The sequence below is a fragment of the Salvia hispanica genome, chromosome 6, assembly GCF_023119035.1.
Source record: "Salvia hispanica cultivar TCC Black 2014 chromosome 6, UniMelb_Shisp_WGS_1.0, whole genome shotgun sequence".
NCBI lineage: Eukaryota > Viridiplantae > Streptophyta > Magnoliopsida > Lamiales > Lamiaceae > Salvia > Salvia hispanica.
In genome coordinates, this window is record NC_062970.1 from 16,119,415 (window position 1) to 16,141,837 (window position 22,423).

General features: G+C 35.5%; 1 protein-coding gene across 4 annotated transcripts; it reads left to right on the top strand.

Moving 5' to 3' along the window:
• The first annotated feature begins 15,119 nt into the window (after positions 1-15,119).
• Positions 15,120-19,590, top strand: LOC125196409 (telomere repeat-binding factor 1-like). Of its 4 annotated transcripts, none has more exons than XM_048094913.1 (7): positions 15,120-15,268; positions 15,670-15,857; positions 15,962-16,179; positions 16,614-16,698; positions 18,133-18,216; positions 18,362-18,709; positions 19,175-19,590. In XM_048094913.1, the coding sequence occupies exons 2-7, from the start codon at positions 15,708-15,710 to the stop codon at positions 19,199-19,201; spliced, it is 912 nt and encodes a 303-aa protein (XP_047950870.1). In that variant the 5' UTR covers positions 15,120-15,268; positions 15,670-15,707; the 3' UTR covers positions 19,202-19,590. The 4 variants fall into 4 exon arrangements, with proteins under 4 accessions (XP_047950870.1, XP_047950868.1, XP_047950869.1 ...); XM_048094911.1 differs by lacking the exon at positions 15,120-15,268 and adding an exon at positions 15,331-15,423 and having other exon boundaries at positions 19,178-19,590; XM_048094910.1 differs by lacking the exon at positions 15,120-15,268 and adding an exon at positions 15,335-15,423.
• The last annotated feature ends 2,833 nt before the right edge of the window (positions 19,591-22,423 follow it).

Consider the following 22,423-nt stretch of genomic DNA (forward strand, 5'->3'; position numbering starts at 1 on the left):
GTAGATAGGGAGTGGGGTGAGGATGAGAAGAAAGGGAATGTATTATGTAAGGCATGAAGGGTTTCACATGCAATACAGCTGGGTAGAGCGTACGTTCATAGCAAAACGGGGTACAACTTCCATTCCCTTTTCCTCACTATTTGGACACACATCCTTTTCTTCTCTAATAATACTACTCCTATCACTATATATCACAACTCATTTCTTCCTACCTACATATTTATTTACCCATATTCTCCAGCTACTCATTTCCCAAACTAAATGCAAATCTTCTTTCTCTAACGTATACACGGATTGAGTCAGATACTTTGCGCTAAAATCCAAGAATACATTTCACAACTTTCTCATTCTATTGATATTAAATTAAAAATATATACTACTCTATAACTTAACTTAAAAAAATTTAACAAATCTTCATAAAATTAATAAAAATATAACATAATTTAAATCTCATGCTAAAATGCTTGCTTATATCGGAACCTAAATGAGTACTCCCTCCGTCCCAGACTCCCAATCTAAGTGAGACGTTTCATTTTTGGACCTGTTTTGGAGAGGGAATAATATAGAAGAGGCTCTCTTCTACATTATTCTCTCTCTTACTTCTTAATTTTATCATTTTAACTATTTATCATCATTTTTTCAAAACAGGTGCGAAGATGAAACGTCTCGCTTAGGCTAGGACGGAGGAAGTACTAGTTAAGTAAAAGACAACCCTTTCTCTATTAAATTAAAAAATACTATTCATGGAAGCTGCAATAGTATATTCCAAGTGTTAGTTCCAAAACTTAGCTCAAACTAATACCAGTATTAGTTTAGTACTATGTCCCCTGATTAATTTAAAACCAACTAAAGAAATAGAAAGGATCAAGAAAAGACATAAGGGTCAGTCAAAAACTAAGTCAGTTTGACTACTAGATCTTCAAAAAAAATGTTTTTTTTTTGGCCTGAAAAGGGAAATTCTTAATTGTGTAATTAATTAGATTAAAATTGCAGGTTGAACTAAACCTTGAAGTATCCAGCATCAGATTCTTTCAAAGGGAACATGCCGTATTTGGGAGTCCTTAAACTACTAGATTGTGTCCCTTCAAATGTACTTAATTTTCTCATAGTATTATATTTAACAAAAATATTAACATTACATGCATTGATTATATTTCATATTGCAATTTAATTGCGTAATTAATCTCTATCATAGTACACGTGGTGAAATACAATTTGAGATTAATTTAACAGCGGTAATAAAACTAGGAGGCTTGAGAGAAAATGTGGGTGTTTCAAGTGTTAATTACTATGAGATTGGCTGATAATGTTTTATTTACGTTTTTTTTTACTCTATTGCTGGTGAATCTTTAACCTTTGAGCATTTTCTACTGTGTGATAAAAATGTGTTAGGGTGTTTTTAATATTGGTTAATTGAGTTTCACATGCCCTCACTTCCTCTCCACTCTAAATAAACACGCACTCACACACACATGTCTGCACGTGTGCATATGGCAATTCAGAATTTCCAACAGATATGCACACATGTATGCACGTGCGCACACATTTCAATCTTATAAATGGCCTTTCTAGGGCTTAATTTTAACCATTAATTAATTAACTACTTGTTTTGGGCTTGTGATCTTTGCTTAATTACTCATTCCAATGTTCAGTTCCTGTTCATTCTTATCCTCCATCATCTAATCATTTTTTTTTAATTTTATGCCTCAACACTCACTAGTTTTCATCGACCAACATTTAAACATAGCCTATAAATTACTCAATTTTAAAGATTCTAATTTTGCTTAGGCATCCGAGACTACTGAACTTTTTATTTATCTAATTTTTCTTACAAGTTGAATTGTTGACTAATCTAAGATGCAAATCGGCCGGCGAATAAAATCACTTCGTTTAGAAATAATAGCACATAATTACTAAAGTTTAACGGATACATTCTTCGCATGTTTATTTGACATATACTGAACTTTTAATTTTGTCTCATTTTGCTAACAAGTTGCATTAGGAGTTTAGGACCTAAGATGTTGACATAAAAATACGATGACATTATTTTAAATATCCAAAATTTTACTTATCAATAAAAAAAATCAATAATAGACTGAAATTAATTTAAATATGGCGGCAATTTTTTTTTATGATGTTGATCTCCTTCTCTATTTTTATATTTTTGCTCTATCCTAAATTCATTACAAAAAAAACTTACACTTTTAAGGAGTACTATTATTCATACATTAATTTAATGTCACGTGTAACTGTCATTTTCTGATTTCTCCAAAATTCGGTCTCATTAGCAAAATCGGGTAAAATTTGAATATTCAAATAATTAAGAATAAGAATTTGCAAAAAGTTCAGCAATTTACCTACAAATAGACCTTAATGCGACTACAATTGTTATCGATATGATTGTTTTGCAGTTCAGAAATAGCGATTGAGTGATAGTTTGTTGTAGAAAGATATACAATTAATATGATATATTGCTAATATATTACTTTGGCAGGCCGATTGTGTTTGAACATTCAAATAAAGTTTAAGCTAACAAAGTTGTGATGCAGCCTCAAATCGGGAAGTTCGATCAGTTTGATCTAGTTGTGAACTTTATAAACATTTTTTTACAGTTGTTCTAATTTTTTAATCATAACAAATTTCATTTATAGTTTGGGTCATATATATCCTAAACTCATTGCAGTAAGGGCCATGTTGCAGTAAAGAATTAAAGATATTTAATTTGAAATTAACTATGAATTTATGAAAGAGAAAGACACGAGACACGTAAAGATTTTTGATGTTATCTGGCAGGGAGGATTACAACGTTAATAACTTGGTTAAAACAAATTACTGTATTATATATATGAAGCAAGAAGCAAATGGGGTTATTAATAGTATTAGTAGTATGAAATTTAGAGTAGATATATTTAGAGACGTGGTGGTGTGCAGTGCAGCAAGCATGATACTTTGATGGGGCTTTGGTTTCATCGTCACAGTCAAAGGCAAATGCTGCTGCCATCATGTGCTCCTTCCCTCGGATCACTATATCGATTCAATTTAATTCTCCTAAATCAATTACCTCTAAGGTTATCGAATATTTGCGTTGTGACCTCCTTTTTACACCACGTGCTCGATCACCATAATATACTATAACTTTTTTCCACCCACTTTTCTTAACATTTCTTAAAATATGTGTCACCATGAAATGAGATTCCTAATATTCCTAATAGTGGACGGAGAGAATATTTTAATTGATTTTTTTATTATTATATATTTACAACATGGAACAACATCTCAATCATAACATCATAGTATGGTAATGTTGATGTATTTTGGTCGTTTATAAAATGATAGTAGTATATGGAGTATTACTGATGTGTTTGGTTGTTTTTATTGTGAAGGGATATTTTTAGGGATTAAAAATATACATTGCGTTTATAAAATGACATGGTTTTACTATCACACAAAAACAATATTATTGTTCATATCTTATACTAATAACAATTTTCCAGCCTTTGATATAATATCATCCAATTAGGATTTCGTTAGAATCTTCACTAAATTATTTTTAATTTAATACTAGTATTTTTTTTGTAAAAAAATAATTTTAATTGAAAGAATTATTAAAATTTAAAATTTTAGGATAATTTTCAAGAGAGAATGTGATTATTAGTCCTATTAATGTGAATTAGGCGCCATTTAATTATATAGTGACTAAAATACTCTTAGTAATAAGTGAAAATGATATATTTCTTTCGTAATATGAGTTTATGAAATTGAATCTGGACCACGTATTTTTGGTTGTGTGGTCCAGATTGAGTTATATGGTTATCACCTTAATTCTAGTTGTTATTTTAATGCACCAATATACTCAATCTATCTCAACTAAGTTGAGACATAATTTTAGACATGAAAATTAAGAAATTGTGTTGAAAAATATGATAGAGAAATAAAGTAGGAATGATAAAGAGAGTGTGAAGTAGATAGTGGAATAAAGTATATACGGTTTAGAGTTTAGGGTTTAGAGTGATTGGATATTTTATTTTTTGTTAAAAAGGAAAATGACTCAACTTAGTGGGACATCCCAAAGAAGAATATGAATCAACTTAGTTTGGACGGTATATTATTGACTAAATTAATGTTAATCAAATCTTTATGTATGTATATAGATGTGATCATTTTCCTTTTTTAGTAACATGTTACAGAGTATATAAGAATAAAACATACTTTCTCAGTCTCATAATTATACTCTCATTTTTCGTTTTAGGTCGTAAATTTAGGATTGAATAATTAGTGTAATAAGAGAACACTTAATTAACTCGAATATCTTTTTAAATACCCCTATTCTTATTTAAAATCGAAATGATACAAATAGTTTGGGACGAGCCGAAATAGAGAAGTTGAGTAACATAGGATGGAGGTAGTATATATTATTCAATCAATTAATGACTAATTGATTGATAACTAATTAATTAGTTAATTTAGAGAAAAAAATTCATTGTGGCTAACTAAGATAAGTGACTAAAACGTCCATTTCCATAGATATTTATATTTAAACCATAATAGCAAATTAGTTACGGAAAAATTTGTATTATCAAGTACTCTCTCCGTTCCGAGGTAGTGGGGGAGTTTCTTTCGGCACGTGATTTAAGAAAAATTGTGTTAAGTAAGGTAAAGGAAGAATAAAGTAGGAAATGAAAAAGGTAGAAAGATGAATAGAGAATAGAGTAAATGAGAAGAAATGTGTTGACTTTTATTAAAAAAAGAAATGACTCCACTACTAGGAACGTACCAAAATGACTCCACTACTAAGGAAATGAGGGAATTTATATTAAAAAAAATCAATTCTATTTAAATTTATGTCACATATCTAAGAAATAAAACTAACTATTCATAATGAGTGGATTGTTCATTATTTCTATTAATGACCATACACTGAGATTTGTGTATACTTAACACGCAAAAATAACTATGTATTTTATTATTTAAGAGAAATAAGGTAAATGGATAGTTCAAGTGATAAAACTCAGAGTAGTTCATTTTTATAACAAGGAAAGTATATTAATAGCGTACCCATTACTACTGTTTTGACTTTTGAGGCTTTCCTCCAATTTTGAACAATCAAGGGGTTTATCAGCCCAAGTAGAAATTGGGCCTGTCAACTATTTTATAGCCCATTTACTTCCGCCTTACATTTGAATTGCCAATCCCTTTTTGTCATTAATAAATAATACTATCTCCGTTCCATAGTAATAGAATCATTTTATCATTTTGATACGATCCATAGTAATAGAGTCATTTCTCTTTTTAGTAAAAGTCAACACATTTTTCCACACCTACTTTACTCTCTCTTACTTTTTTATCTCTTCATCTCTCTACCTTTTTCATTTTCCACTTTATTATTTATTTACTTAATTCACCTAACACAATTTTTTTTAGAGTAGTGATAACAACCAAATTTTGTACAACTAAATTAAGGCTATATTAATAATTTGATGTATTAGTTATATATTAAAATAATAAATATAGTAATTGGATAAGTTAAAAAGACTTATTAGCCTTTAACTTCATTTTTTATTTTTATATTTAAATTTCTTTCTTATTTTTTTTTAAAATTTGAATTAAACTATATATCAAATACTGTTAAGAGTTAGTTCTTATGTTCTTTTATAATTAAGTCATTTTTTCATTTTGAGAAGTTCCTTTATTTTACAATTAATCTAAGTACTAGGATTAGAATCTTATAGCCAGCCCAATGGTCCCAATAAATTGAATATGAATAACGATAGAAAAACCCCAGTAGAAAAAAACTTACTCCTATGTTAGAGCATCTCCAATGGCGGACGTCCCGGTAGGACGTCGCCGACGTCCAACCGGACGTCCGCCGTAGTGAACGGGAAGGGCGCCCACGCCTGTCCCATGTGCCCGTCCCATGTCCTCGCCCCTCAGCCCCACGTCCGACCGGACGTCCGCCACTGTGGCGAAGGTCGGACGTCCGCGCTTTAAATTTTTTTTTTTTTTTTTTGAAAGTCTATAAATAGGGCTCGTTGAACTTCATTTCATTCACACCACTTGTGTTGACAAGTTTCTCTCTCTAACCTCTTTTTTCAAGTATATCTAGAATGACGAGTAGTCGTGCGGGTGGTAGTGGCGGAGGCGCTAGTGATAGTGATAGTGATAATGAATTGGATCTCGCTATGCAAGAGGCGATTGATCGATTGCTCCGGCGGAAAGAGGCAGCAGCGGTAGCGAGCGCGCGGCGGTACCTCGGCCGATCAATCGCCGATGTCATGTACCCCGGGACCACATTGCTGCACATATTCGGTTGTATGAGGACTACTTTGCTCCGCAGCCGCATTTTGGGGATGCCTTATTCCGGCGACGTTTTAGGATGCATCGTCCTCTATTTATGCATATCGTGGGTGCTTTAGAGAGAAGATACGAGTTTTTCGGGATCGGGGAGGATGCGGGTGGCAAACCCGGACACACGGCAATACAGAAGTGCATTGCCGCAATCAGGCAACTGGCGTACGGAGGCCCGGCCGACATGTTCGACGAGTACCTCCACATTGGCGAGTCTTCAGCCGTCGAGTGTGTGCTGAATTTTTGCGCGGGCGTTAGATCGATATTCGGGGATCAGTATCTTCGGCGTCCGAGCCCCCCAAGACTGCAAAGCGGCTGATAAATATGCACGGGTTCCCTGGGATGTTGGGCAGCATAGATTGTATGCATTGGGAGTGGAGGAAACTGCCCCGTCGCCTGGAAGGGGATACACACTTCCGGCTTCAAAGCCTAGCATCCCACGATGATCCTTTAAGCTGTAGCTGACTACCGGTTGTGGATATGGCATGCTTATTTTGGAGTCGCCGGGTCGAACAACAACCTCAACGTCCTCCAGTAGTCGCCCCTGTTCAACGATCAGTGCAATGGCGTTGGTCCCGCCAATCAGTTTCGTCGCCAATGGCAACCAGCACAATATGAGATACTAATTGGCGGATGGGATATACCCAAACTGGCCCGTCTTTGTGAAGACATCAAGTATGCGGTCGGACCAAAGAAGTCCTACTTTGCGACTCGTCAGGAGGCACGCGCAAGGATGTTGAGCGCGCATTTGGTGTGCTCCAGAGTCGATGGGGATGGTGAGGGGTCCGGCACGACAGTGGTATATTCCCAACATCGGCGACATCATGTACGCATGTATCATTTTGCAAAACATGATTGTCGAAAGTGAAGGGGACGAACTGACTCAGTCGACCAACGAAGATGATACCGGTGCCGGTACAAGCCACGGCGTGGCCAGTGCGAATGTGAACATGGGGGTACCTCATGGAGAGGTTGAGCGGTTGCGCGCATTTGCCGACATGCGGCAAAGAGATGCCCATATTCGACTTCAGGAGGATATCATCGAAGAGGTTTGGACGCGGAGGGGTGCACGTTGATGTGGTTGCTTTTTTTTCTATCTACTATGTAATTTATTTTTTTCGAATGATGTGTGTTTTTTTTAATGAAATATTCGCATTTTCCCGTTCGTATTCGTGTCGAATTTTAATTCCGTAAATTTTAATTTTAATTGTGAATTTAATTTTATTGCGGGAAGTCCTAGTGGAAAGTCCTAGTGCAGAGGGAAGTCCTAGTGATGTGGCAGTGGAATGAGAAGGGCTAGTGATGACGTGACAGACAGTTTTGTGGGAGGTCCTAGTGGGAGGGGCGCCACCGGAGACACTCTTAGTGTTGATTCTTTCATACTACTAATATGTTAGAATAAGAAAGAGTCGATGTGAGTGAAAAAAAAACATAAAAATAAAATATGGGTTAATAATAAAAGTATAATGGATGTTGGCTCATTAAATATTTAAACATACCTCCACGTCCTCCTCTCTTATTTTGGCATTTCGAACTAGAGAGAGGGAAACAAACACTGACTCAACTCTGAGACTGAAAGATGGAGTAGTATAGAACAGAGATGTCCTCACTGCTACAACTACTCCTCCTCCTCTACCCATAAACGGTCATGTGTCTTCTCTCTCCGCCGCAGCCATGCCCTGATGAATCCGCTCTCATCGCCCGATTGCTCGAATCGGAGCCCCACCATATGCCCCACCCGGATTACATCCAAGGACTCTATCAATTCCTTTCTCAAGGTATCCCCTTAAACACATAACTACACACACTTAGTTCATATGAAAATGATTACTACATTTCATATAAGTATATAGGTGCATGCGCACTTCCATTTCAAACCGGTCACGGCTTTCCTCACCCTCAACTACTTCCACCGTTTCCTCGCCGCTCATTCACTTCCGGTACTCCATCTTTTTTTTACAATCTATACTTCCGTTCCATTGCACAACTTAACATAATCTTCCTTCCATTCAATAGGAAACTGGATGGTCGTTGCAGCTTCTATCCGTGGCGTGCCTATCTCTAGCAGCCAAAATGGAGGAATCGCACGTCCCATGCCTTCTACACCACCAATCGCTCCACACTGCCTACATTTTTTACCCCAGGACGATTCACAGGATGGAGCTTCTGGTTTTGGCGACTCTCAACTGGAGATTGCGCTCCGTCACTCCATTCGATTACCTCCATCACTTCATCTCAATCCTTCCTTCCTTCGATCACTCCGTCGCCTCCGATATCATCCTCAATACCATCCGTGGTAAAATTAAAACTCGAATCGCCTAGATAACTTGATGTGAATCCGGGGATTCACAATCATAGGATGCAACGACATCGAGGGCCATGGGTTGATTGGGGTCCGAAAAGAAGGTGGAGATATGGCAAGGAGCCAAGCCGGATTCGGAGGTCTGAATCAAATCAGAATTTGCCTATCAAGATGGTGTCCAAATGCTCTTCTAAGACCACCATTATCTTCATCGACAAAATAGCTTCGCGTGAGTACCTTACACGCCTCAATCGGAGCTCAGATGAAGAAGTTATGGCCGTTTGACGAAAGTCGCACAGAGCTGCCAAAAATGCCTGGCGACAGAGAAAACGCCCGGGCCGGGCGTTTTGCCCGAAAATGCCATTTTTCAAGCTCTTAAAGACTATTTTCCCTATTACTTTTGTTTTAGTATAAATACTCTTTTGTAGGGTTTTCATTCTCAGCTTTTGAATATTTGTAAGAGACCATTTCTCCATATTTGAGAGCTCACCTTCTTCATCTTTTGAAGACTTATCAAATTCCTTCGGGTTGCATTCGATCTTTTGCCGGGCTAAGGTTGATTGTAAAGGTATGCTTGCTAGTTCTTGTGTTGCTAGTTTGTGGAGCCATTAGGTGTTTGTATGTGAAAGTGTCTTTGAGATTTCTTTCTTGTTCTTCACCTAAATCATAACACTAATCCATCCTCTATCCTTTTATCCATGTTTTTTGTTCCATTTCTTGGGTTATCTTGTTTATTTGTTGGGTTTATTTACAAGAATAAGTCCGGGGCAAATTCATAGTCTTCAATCTAGAAGATTCACATTATTTGGTATCAAAGCCATTGGTTCTTGTTCTTGTAAGAAAAGAAAAAAAAAATCCCAAAGGGTGAAAATTGTTAGAAAAATTGTCAAAAAAAGAAGAAGAGAGATCTCAAGTTCTATCCATGGGCTTTAGCTATAAATTGATATATGTGTTCTTGGGTACGTCAATTTGATTGTCTAAAAGTTGTAGGCCAAAATTTCATCAATTGTTTGGTCTATTGTTGTTGGTTGAAATTGTGCACACAAAGTGTTTGTTGAATTGTCCCATTGGCCTAGTACCTTGCTTTCACTATATCTCGTGGCTTCTAGAACTAGTAATTACTTGCCTAGTTGCATAGCTTGTGTGTGATTTGTGCTACCCTTGTGGATTAACATCTTTGAGAGCAAGTGAGGGAGAGTATCCTAGCCACCAAAATTTCTAAGCCCTCCGAGTGACATTGGGTGTGAGTTTGGGGAAAGGGGATTTTACAATATGGGAAGTGAGCTCCTCACTAAATTCTCCATTCTCGGGCGTGTGTGTTGTTTGTGTTACTAACAAAAAGGGACTTGTCCCTAGTCTTGTTCAATTTGTTTTGTAGGTACTTAAAATGGTGAACTCTAGGCATAACTCGCCTATAAAGAAAGTCGTCTCATCATCCGATGGTACTATCAAAGAGATGTTCTCCTCAATCATGAAGGAGATGCACGAGGTGTGGGGTATTGTGAATGCTATGCAAGGAGGATTTACGGCGTATCATGAGGATATAAGCCACCTTAGAGATAGAGTTAGACATAACCATTCCATGGCACCTAGTGACCGAGAGAGATATGGTAGGAGTGGCTACAAGTCAAGGTACCATGAGGATGGACTTGATAAAGGGAGTAGAAGGGAACAAGCTCCTAAGTTCCATGGGAGACTCTAGGTGGATGAGGGATCATGATCGTCATAAGGTGCATGAGTGGTTAATGGAGGAGGAAGTCTCAAGTAATGCAAGGATGAGCTCAAGCCCTCGACATGGTGGTGGAGACACAAGCCGAAGAAGCATCCCACCAAAGAAGGTGGACCTATCTCATCCTAGCTATCACACGAAGGTTTCGTCGTGGTTGTCATCCAACTTCACTCCTTCAAAGAGCTTGATTCAAAATAAGTGTGGCGATGTTAACCACATTGTTAAAGAGCATGTCAAGCATAGGGTGGATTTTGTTGCCGATGATGATGAAGAAGAGTCCTCCACGGCCATACATGAAGAAGACGCACGCCCAACTTTTAATGATGGCGTGTCTAGCATAGTGGAAGCCGAAAACGAGTGTGAGCCATTAAAAGCCCTTCAAGTCTTGAGCATGAAAATGAAGCCAAATGATATTGCAAAAGTAAATAAGCCTTTAATGAATGATCAAGAGAGAGAAGAAAATATAGAGTGTGAGAAAAGGCAAAAATTGGAGATGCAAAAGCCAAGAGAGAATGGTGAGGGTGAGTGTCAATCAATGCTTTTAAGAGAGAAAAACCACAAGCATGTGAGAAAAAAAGGTTGCTTGTTAGACTCTAAGATCACCCATGGGAGGGCTCTAAATCACCATATCCTTTTTTCCCTTGGTGAGAAGAGCGACACTTATTTCACTAACTCTTTTGATTTTAAAGACTTTGTGATGCAGAAATTGAAAGGTTTGGAATGTGAACCCCGAGTTGAGGAGGCACCGAGTAACTTCTTACCGGTAATGAACTCATGTGAACAAGGCCAAGTTGAACCGCTCCTTATCCAAGGTTCAAGTATTCTAACCTTGACTCGTGCTAAAGATTCAATGAAGCATATAAAGGTTATTAGTGTTGAAAATTCCATGTGGCTTGAAAGTTTTGGCATTGATAATTGGTGTTATATGTGGTGGCATGATCTTGAATTTTTGGGTGCCAAATCTATCTTTGCATTATATGATGACCCTTTCTTGGTAAATTCATACATTGATAGGCATGTCATTGCTCTTATGGATTTTAACTTGAATGTTGGAATGACTTCCTTGCATACTAAGATGTCTAAGTCTTCTCTTGTTTGTAATTTTAAGTTTCATAAATATGTGGATGAGAATAGTAGGACCAAGAGAATTGAAATTGTTGATGACTTTAGAACTTGGTATTTGCTATGTTTTCATTGCAAAATGGTTAGACCTTTCAATGAGATCGGGGTGTTCTATGGTCGTTTTGTGAAGGACTTTTCCACTCACATGTCTTTTGTGGGTTATATTGTGATTAAAGTCATAATAATGCATTGCTCTCATTTGTGCGGTCATGTCTTGAAATTGTTAGAGCAATTGCGAGGGACTTATTTCGATAAGTTCCTTATGTTGATTGATGTTATGTTTTACAAGATTCATGTGGTGTTTTACAAGGTTCACATGTCTTGTGTCGAGAATACCCTACATGATATGCATAATAGTTTTTGGTCACATTTTTCTCATAATAATGATCAATTCTTCAAAGTGTTGGAGCAATTAAGTGAGCATCATGTTAACAACCTTGATTCTTTACGTGGTATGATTCCTTGTAAGCTTCATGTAACGACCCGCCATTTTAGGGTATAATAATAATGGCGATCGCTATCTAGGAAGACTTAAATGCAACAAAGATCATAGGCTAGAGTCTCATTTAAAGGTAATTTACCAGAGCATTTAATGAACAATTAAGTAGGGGAAGAATAATGGCTTAGCAATGAAATCCAAAAAAAAGGCTATCACAATAAATGCTCCGAAATAGCTAAAATAGCTAAAATTCAAGACTAAAAAATTTGTGTATTGTTTCCGACAAAATAGCTAAGATTTTTTTAGAAATATTCATTCCTTATTAGTAAATTTATTAATTATTACTTGCGAAAGAACATAATTTATTATAAAATAACAGCCTCACAATAGCTTGCTAATTACTCTTTAATTATTTTTCATTGAATTTTTTTTTTGCAAATTTCAAAAAAAGTTATGTGTAAAATTGGGATTATATCTAGAGTCCCTAACCATACCAATGTAGCGGAGCACTAGATCTTTCCTGTCATTGGCCAACGTTTTTCAGTTTATCGCTCACTTTGCAAAATTCGCGTATCTGACTCCAAATTCTACATTTTCTATTCTTAACCTCTTTTAAGCCACATTTTGGTATAAAACTCAACAAAATCGTTAAACAACCAATTGGTAGGAATATAAATAAAATCATACTTAAATAGTCTTTTTCATATTTTTGTCCATCCTATAAAAATAGTCAACTTCTATTTTTGATACATTTTTCTCTCGGTAAGGTGAGTCTCATTCTCTTAGAAAAATTAACTATGTTTCTACCAATACATTTGACAAAGTGACAATGTGATTTGGTATGTATTACCAATATATTTTTGACAAGCGGAAATAAATATGGTTACCAATATCATTTTGGAAGTGAAACTCTATTTATTTCCACATGCCAAGAATGTATTCGTAGAATATACGAAATCACATTGTCACCTTAGTATATCATGACCACTGAATATTTTCTCGACTTACAGATATTGACCTTCAAGACATAATGTTTTATCCGCACATTAAAATTTGAATGTCAACTTACCTTTTTGCCAAAAAAAAGAATTGGTAAAAATAGCTTGTGACAATTAAAAAATAAAATATGGAGCAAGTAGCTTTGGTAAGAGAGAATGAGAGATTTCAGAATGATATTAAATAGGATAATCTTTTAGTTTTTTGGATTAAATTGTATGACCTCAGAATATGGGACTATTGAGGCACACGAACTTTCCGTTTTAGGAGATTGTTGCATTTTTTTCTTCTTATTATTTCCTCACAAAATACGTGAATTGACTAAACTATCCAAAATAAAATTATTTCTCAATCATTCTTTTCATCTTTCTTTCTCAATTGATCTTTCCTCTTCCCTTTCTCTATTACTCTCTCCCACCATTAATCAAACACTAGCCAACTAACCCTTTCCACCCTCACAATACTTGTCTAGGAGAGACCAACAGAGAGAGTGAAGATGAAAAGATCGACCGAGAAAGAAATCTTATGTTGGGTAGTTTGGTCAATTCATGTATTTTGTGAGAGAAATAATAAGAAAAAGAAGAGAAAATTAAAGAAAAATGCAATAGTCCCTTAAAATGAAAAGTTCACATGTCCCAATCTCATATTCTTAAACACCATCTATTTTAAACCTAAAAACTAAAGCTTATCTAATTTAATCTCATATTCCGAAATCTCTCAAAGAGTAAGGCTGCAGGGGTGAGTATTCGATTTTTTATTTAGATTTTGGCCAACCAAATGAAAATCAAAATTTTGTGAAAAATGGAAACCAAATTATCCGAAAAATCAAAATCCGAACAGAAAAAAAAAATCAAAATTTCTTAAATACTCCCTCCGTCCCACATTTGAAGTCACATTTAGTTATGGCACGTGTTTTAAGGAATTAATGGAGTATATAATAAATGAAGTGAGATGGTGGAGTGTGTAATAAATGAAGTGGGATAGTGGAGTGTGTAATAAATGGAGTGAGATGATGAAGTGTGTAATAAATGAAGTGAGTTAGTTGAAGGTGGGTCCCTTTTTGACTTTTTGATTTTTTATTTTTGTTTTGGTTTATTTTAATGTAGATAATGACATTTTGATGTAATTTTGATAGACAATGGGATAAAATTATATGACCAAATATGGAAAATTCTAAATGTGACTCTAAAACTGGGACGGACTTTTATGACAAAATGTGACTCCAAAACTGGGACGGAGTGAGTATATCCAAAAAAAAAATTCAAAAATATAAAAATTATATTGTATCAAGCAATTGCAATCTTTATAAAATCTAAATATTATTACATTTATTAATATTAAACACAAATAGAGTTTGGTTTTAAGTATAAGAGCATTCACAATGGAGGGCCGATGGGAGAGCGTTCCCCGTCGGCCTCCATCGCCCCATCATTGTGGCGGAAGGGCCTTCTGGCGGCTCCCCCCTCTTTCTCCAAATGGGCCGATGTATCGGCCTTGGCCGTCGACGAGGGCTCGTCGATCGGCCCTCCATTGTGGAGCAAGGGCCTATCGACGGCCCTCCCTTTTTTTTTGTTTTTTTTAATAATTTTTTATTTCATTTTTTCTACTATAAATACCACATCCCATTATTTATATTTCCCACACTAACATCTTATCTTCTCTCATTTTTATCTCAATACACTTTCTATCTCTAGTACATTATTAAATGTCTTCCGGTAGCGATTCTGACTACGAAGTCATAAACCGAGTGGTGCAGCGCGTGCTTGCCGGGGCGGCACGACGTAGTGAAAAAGCGAACCAACGAAGATTTGCGTATTAACATTTTTAGTTCTAATAAAAAATTAAAATAAAATAGTGATGACATGGAAATGAAATGGAATAGGATGGCCCTACCATTGCAGGGAGATAGGCCCTTTGGCCAAATGCTGATGTGGGATGTGAGGACCCTTCCACTGTGAATGCTCTGATACACATATTATGGAGGTGAAATTCGATTATTTCTATTTTTTATCATCCAACCGAAAAATAAAAAAAAAATGAACTACGTATATTTTAAATTTTATTTAGTTCAAATAGAATATTCAATTTTCGTTTATGTTGGTTACCTCCGAATTCTGATAGAGAGAATAATCATTTACTACAAGATAATTTGACATTATTAATTACTAATTTATAAAAAGTTTAGTAGGATAACTTCCATCAAACTGATGTTCTAATACCGTTAATTCACGCCCACAGATAAATTTGGGTATTGAAATAAAGATTAGGGGAAAGGGGGAGTTTTGAGATTTTGATTGTCAGATCTCTAATTCACTATAGCAATTGCCGCCTTCAGGTGATATTTCTTGTATATTTGATGCTTACTGATTCATTTCAGCCAGATATTGCCACTTCTCTTGTTAAAATAGGGTTAGGGTTTCGCTTCTGCAGCTCCTCCATTCCTAATTTTAATGTGTCATGTAAAACGCCTCTGGCTTCGATTGAGTTTTGGTAATCGAACTGCGATTGTAGTTGGAGTCGATCCGTGAAATTTTATGGAACTTGATGGGTGTGGTCAGGGTATTTTAATTGGATTTGATTCGTGAAAATAGCTGATAACAGATGTGCTTGTTTTTAAGGATGTAGTTTTCCCTCTCCCCTAGATGATAGGATAGGGCAGTTGCTTGCTCTTCGTGAACTTTTAAATGGTTTTGGGAATAAGCTGAGCCGCTTAATGGTCTTTAACCTTGTATGCAGTTAATCTCGATTTTAGCAATCTATCAGTATTAGAAATAATGGGGGCACCTAAGCAGAAATGGACTCCAGAGGAAGAAGCAGCTCTTAAAGCTGGAGTCCTTAAACACGGGCCAGGGAAATGGCGTACCATCCTGAAGGACCCACAATTCAGTGAAGTTCTCTATCTGAGATCCAATGTTGATCTGAAGGTAAAATTTTTCTGCCCCCAATGCTTTTGTTGTTATAATGCAATTTACTCGTTTTAGAGTTTTAGAAGTTTAGATGTTTCTGATTTCATGCTAGTGCTGGTTAGGACAAGTGGAGGAACATGAGTGTCATGACAAATGGATGGGGCTCGCGGGAGAGGGCCAGGTTGTCTCTAAAAAGGATGCATCCTACCCCCAAGCATGAAGAGAGCTCTATGGCTTTGTCCACTTTTAGTCAAAGTGACGACGAACTAGTAGATGCGAGGTCTCTTGATCCTTCAGGAGGTTCTTCACCAAATGATGGGCCAAAGAGATCTATCATGAGGTTATGCATTTATGTTACAAGTTTTCAGTTGTATTTCCCTACTAAAAAATTGACAAGGCACTGTCACAACTGTATATGAATTATTTAGGTTCTCATTCTTTTTTTATGTTTGATTTACATTCATGTAGATGAGTTGGATTAAAATCTTTTTCTACTAATCAGTTATATATGACTATCCTTTTTTGACATATGTCCGTATAAAATGGCAAAAGATTCTGCCACCTGTATGTTGTTAACGAGCAAGCTTCTTAAGTTGCACTGTCGACTAACAGTGTACTTGGTACTTACCCATTTGATAGGTAGTTCTCTAAGCAGCATGCCTGTAATTTGGACATCCTTACTTACTGTGTGTGTTTCTAGTAACTTCAAAGTAGTTCTGTTTTAAATGTCAGGGATCAACTGACAGTGGATGTTTATGTTTTCTATGACTGAAGGTTGGACAATCTCATATTGGAGGCGATAAGCAACTTCAGGGAGCCTGGTGGCTCTAACAAGACATCAATAGCTGCATATATAGAGGTGATATTTTTATTTTTTTAATATGTCATGAAATTTTCTTTTGGTTGATGCAGACTTGCAGCTTATCTGTATGCACTTTGCTATTAACCTATGTGTTGGGAATAACACACAGACAACCATGAAAAACCAATAAAGAACACAAGAGAATTGCTTCCCAGTTCATAAATCATAACTATATGTAACTATGTATAGGGGAGATGTCAAGCCGTTTTTCACTATGATTTTCAGATGCAAAATACATAGGGAAACAATCATTATATACTGTAGCAACCAAGTCCTAATCCTAAACCACCCATTAGGATTCCATCGGGGCCAGAAACATGGACCCACAAATTTTGGCACTGCAATCAGGCTCTTTTGTTTATTACATTCAGGCTCCATACTCCAACACCATATTCACATTGACCCAAAGTGCATTCTATAATACAAGAGGGTAGTATATGACTATATGTTCGTCACAACATTCTTGCCATCTCCTCCTTAGACTTATTTTGGTAAAAATGCAATTTTTCTCAACCTATATATATTGGTGCAGACAAAAATATTAAGTGAATTTCTTTTAAATATATTCTTTCTGTTCTTTACTGATTGGCTGCACCTATCAGGGTGAACATCTGTCAAATTCATTCATTCTGTTCTTTACTGCTTAGCTGGCTGATATCCATTTGTTTATGATTAGTAACTATAGGGGTCCTCATGCGGCTCGGAGACAATCTATAGATGTATTGGGAAAATAATACTCTCTCCGTCCGTAGAAAATAGTCCCCGTTTGCCATTTTGATCCGTCCACCCCCATCCACCAATATTAGTCCACTTTTATTTTTGGAAACTCTTTCACCATACATTACACTGTGACACTACTTCAACTACCTTTTACTTTTACCAATTTTGCATTAGAACATGTGTCATCCCCAAAGTCTCTATTTTTAGGGGATGAAGAAGAGAGTATGCGTTTGGTTGGATTGTGATCTGTAGTGAGTAGATTTAATATTCAGTAATAAACATAGCTGTGTGCAGTATATGCTTAAAGGGATAAATTGTTTGATAGAATAGATAAACACTACCATTATATTTTTGAAATTCACAATCTAACATAGCGATTCTTGTGCCCTGGAATTTCTTTTGTTTTCTCCCAGAAACAATAGAATAGATGTATCGTTACTCTTTTGTTTCCTTGTTGTATTTTTCCACTTAAATTATTCCAGCATATTTTTTTTGTTTACTTACTTTTTGGTGGAGTACTTTTTATTATTTGGAACATTAAATTGATGTTTGGGGGCGCAGCAGTTCTGATGGTACGCTTGCATGCATTTATTTTTCACCTAATACCTCTTGGCTTTTTTCTTGCCTTGGAGAATTGATTGGAAACTACAGTTGCTGAGTTTATATTCTCCATCTTCATCTAATCTCAGTACTAGTTTCTTTTTTCCCTAGGATCAATACTGGGCACCTCCAAACTTTAAGAGAATATTGTCTGCAAAGTTGAAGCATATGGCTGCAACTGGGAAACTTATCAAGGTCATTGTCTCTTACTATCTCAAAAATATTTTCACCGTACCCTTCTATTTCTGAGTATTACATGCATATCAACTCCTAGAAATCTTAATTTAGCTGAACTTGCTGTAAATTGACTGAAACTTTGAGGTTGTTTCTTGTTCTGCAGATGAAACGCAAGTATAAAATAGCCGGAGCCTCCACATTATCTGAACAAAGAAGGAATCCATCTATTTATGTGGAAGGAAGACACAAGATGTTTCCAAGAATTGGCCATTATGACATTAGTCATATCACAAAATCTCAGATTGATGTAGAGTTAGCCAAGATGAGGAGTATGACTCCACAAGAAGCTGCGGCAGCTGCTGCCCAAGCAGTTGCTGATGCAGAAGCCGCAATGGCTGAAGCTGAAGAGGCAGCTCATGAGGCTGAGGCTGCAGAAGCTGATGCAGAAGCAGCCCAGGCTTTTGCAGAGGCAGCATTGAAGACACTGAAAGGAAGAAACACCCCCGACATGGTGAGATCTTAATGACATTCTTATTTAATTCCACAACAATTGCATATTTGCTTGCTACAAACAATTCCACAACAATTGCAAGATACTTGACATGTGATATTGTTGCACTATGACCTCTGTTTGATAAGAAAGGTGGGATATAAGAAGATAAGTAAAATAAGATAAGAAATACGGGCTTCATGTCAAGATATGTAGAGATAACATTTTTTTTCTTTGTTGTTTGATAGAAAAGAAATCATCTAAATTGGTATAGTATTAAATAATGGCTTAACTTGACAAATTGGTGGGTTACATAAACATGGTTAAAGTTATAATTATGGCAAGATTTGGGAGGGCCCTTGTCTTATATTGGGCTTTGAGTTAAGCTTTTGTACACTTATTTACCATTCGTCTGGTGTGATGGATTAAGTTTGTCCCACTTTGTCTTTCTTTGCTTCCTCACATTATTTATTTTATTCTTGACAGAAGAATGTACAGATGATTCCTGCGTGATGGGGTTTAATCTGATCACTAGCCGCTTACAGATCCTCTCAAACAAAACTTGGTTAACTGTCTTCCATGGACATGAGATCTTTCATGTAAATATAGCAGCACGATATTTAGCCTACAACATGAGGGAGGGGAGGTGTTCCCAGGCGAGCCTGACGCCGTCACCATTTTTTGGGGTGATGCTGATTCATTCTATGGTTAAATTAGTGGATGAGAGACGTTTGCTGGGAAAAAATGAAAAGAGAAAGATGTGTCTTTTAATAGCTTAAGATGGTAGATTTGTGGTTAAGATTGTTGTAGCAGACTGCTGTATGTCCTTTCTTGTTGTATGAATGTATTAACAATAATAATGCTAATAATAAAAGCATGATGGAGCGAATATAATTCGACTACGATGTGAAGATTGTTTGTTTACTTAAAATTTAGAACATAATATTGATATGAGTCATATGACACGATTAATTTATCATTTGTATATTTTTGACGCATTAAGGATAGAGACGCAATACTTATGCTGCCAGTTAGAGATAAATAACTAGATCTCAAATACTCCCTCCGTCCGCCATATTGAGTGGCACGAGATTTTAGGAAGTGTTGTTAGGTAGAATAAAGTAGAGAGAAAAAATGTAGTTGAATATTTTAATGAGGAGAGAGGAAAGATAAGGTTATTTCTAAAATTGGAAAATGGCCATCTTGATTGGGACAAACAAAAAAGGAGAGGTGGTCACCTTAAATGGGACGGAGGGAGTAATAACTTAGGCTAATTTTAGGGATTACATTTGGAGATTCAATAGTTAAAATAATATTAAGTAGATTAATTATCAAATAAACTGAAAAGAGAGTTAAGACCAATCACTTTCTTTCTTCTAGAAATCATCACAAAACTTTAAATTCTTATAACTTTCTTGAATTTACTTATTATAGAGATTATAACGAGATCTCAATCGCACATGTTCGGAATGAATGTTTAAAATTTAAGAATATTTATTTGAGTTTTCGTGTATTTTGATAATCAGCTTAATTTCAACAAATCTAACATAATACTAATATATCAATATAATATTAATATAATTGTGATGATATTTCTGTATTCATAGTAATATTAATATTCAAAGATGAATCTTTTTAGTCCAATAATGAGACTTTTTATATAGGCAAATAAAATTCTAAGTAAAATAAAAATAAAACTTAAAAGAACAAAACTAGAAGGAAATCTTAACAGATGGAATGAGAAAATATCAAAAAAAAAAAATCTATTTACTTATTCTTCAAACTATAAAAGCAAATAAATATACTCCGAATTTAGGGAACTCTAATTTATACAGGCTAATTAATTTAACCGCATTAAAATACATTTTTTTGACTCGAATGATAAACCCTGATTCTATTTTGATCTTTGAACTGTCATATTTACAAAGTTATGTTTATTTTATAAGGAATAAAATATATTCAAAATATAGAAGTTGATTCAAAATTGTTTGAGATCTCCTATTTTATACACTACCCTAGTTAACATAAAATTTCAGAAAAGAAGACAATATTTGATCTCCGATTTTATGCCGCCTCCTCATTCACAGACGCCTGGTTCCAGAGCTCAGAATAAAAAAAATTATTTTCCCGCCTTCCCGGTAATTATCAAAAAATTTCGTTTGTGCTTCTTGAAAAAGATATTAGTTGAATTTTCTGAAAAGATTTTTAAGATAAATTGGATATTTTAAGTTGGACTTGGATTGAAGTTTCAATCTTTATGTTTTTGTTGTAATTATGGGGTTTAAGTCATACTGTTATATTGAAGAAGTTTGTTTGTTTAATTTAGTTATATTTTGTTTTTCAGTTACGAATCGATGGTTGCTCGTGTTCAAGAGTTGGAGAGAGGTGTGCATTCGCATTTCTTTGTGTTTCTTTGCATTAAAGACAGACTTTAAATATTAAAATTTAGTTTGAGATTTTATCATTTAGTTGAGTTCTTTATCTAATAGTTCGGTCATTCTCATATATTTCTGCTATCACTTGGCTTTATCAATTTTCATAATAGAACGTAATGAGATGCTGAAAGTTGTTGAACAATTGTGTATGCAACAAGCTGGACCTACTGCCTATATTGAAGCACAATTACATTTATGGCGAAGTATGACTCCACAAGAAGCCGCTGCAACTTCTGCCCACGCAGCTGCTGTCGCAGAAGCAGTGGTGGCTGAAGCTGAAGAGAAATCTCGTGTGGCTGCAGCTGCAGTAGCTGAGGCAGAAGCAGCCGCGGCTCTTGCAGAGGGCCTAGAGGCAGCATTGGAGATACTGACAGAAAGAAACGACTGCACTACGATGTGAAGATAGTTTCTTTGCTTTTCAAATTTATAATTTTGATATTCAGTTCTATGTTTTTTGACAATACTTGTGTTGCCATCCTAATTATTTGGTTATCATAGTGTAACTAAATTTGAACTAGGGATTGATAAAATTTAATTGTGGATCAAAGTAAATCCTTGTATTTCAATATCTTATTTTAATGAATTCATTTTTAACAATTCAAACATTTTGATCAAACAAATGTGAAGTTCATTCAAAAATTGAAATACAAAATCAGTTTTAAATAGTGGATCACTCGTCAAATCGATAAACTTTAAACTCTTTTCACGTGTAACTAATGCAAGTGAAAACCCTACATCTCATCATCTATTTTTTATCTAATAGTTCATATTTGATTTAATTTTAATATAAAATTAATTTTTTTTTATTCTATCTTAATAAATAATACTCCATTCGTCCCACTTTAGGAGTCCCGGTTGAGTTCGGCACGGGTATTAAGAAATGTAAAGGAAAGTTGGTGAAAAAATATAGTGGAATGTGGGTCCTACCTTTTTATATTAGTTTTATAATAAAATGTGAGTGGAAAAAAGTTAGTGGAATGTGGGGCCTATTACCAATTATGTAATATTTCAACCGGGACTCCTAAAGTGAGACATCCAAAAGTAGTAAACCGGGACTCCTAACGTGGGACAGAGGGAGTATATACTTCCTCTGTCTCGCAATGACGTCACACAATCTATTTTAGTTTATATTTTTATCTCCACTTATAACATAGTATAATACTCCATCCGTCCCACATTTGTAGTAACATTTAGTTATGGCACGGGTTTTAAGGAATTTGTGGAGTGTGTAATTAATGAAGTGAGAGGTGGAGTGTCTAATAAATGAAGTGAGTTGGTGGAGTGAGATGATGGAGTGTGT

Bases quoted from the DNA above. Each gene is read 5' to 3' on its own strand.
- LOC125196409 (XM_048094910.1), top strand. From the start codon at position 15,384: ATGTGTCATGTAAAACGCCTCTGGCTTCGATTGAGTTTTG. The intron at 15,858-15,961 runs GTAAAATTTTTC...AGTGCTGGTTAG, and splicing joins GATCCAATGTTGATCTGAAG to GACAAGTGGAGGAACATGAG. The intron at 18,217-18,361 runs GTCATTGTCTCT...CTTGTTCTGCAG, and splicing joins CAACTGGGAAACTTATCAAG to ATGAAACGCAAGTATAAAAT.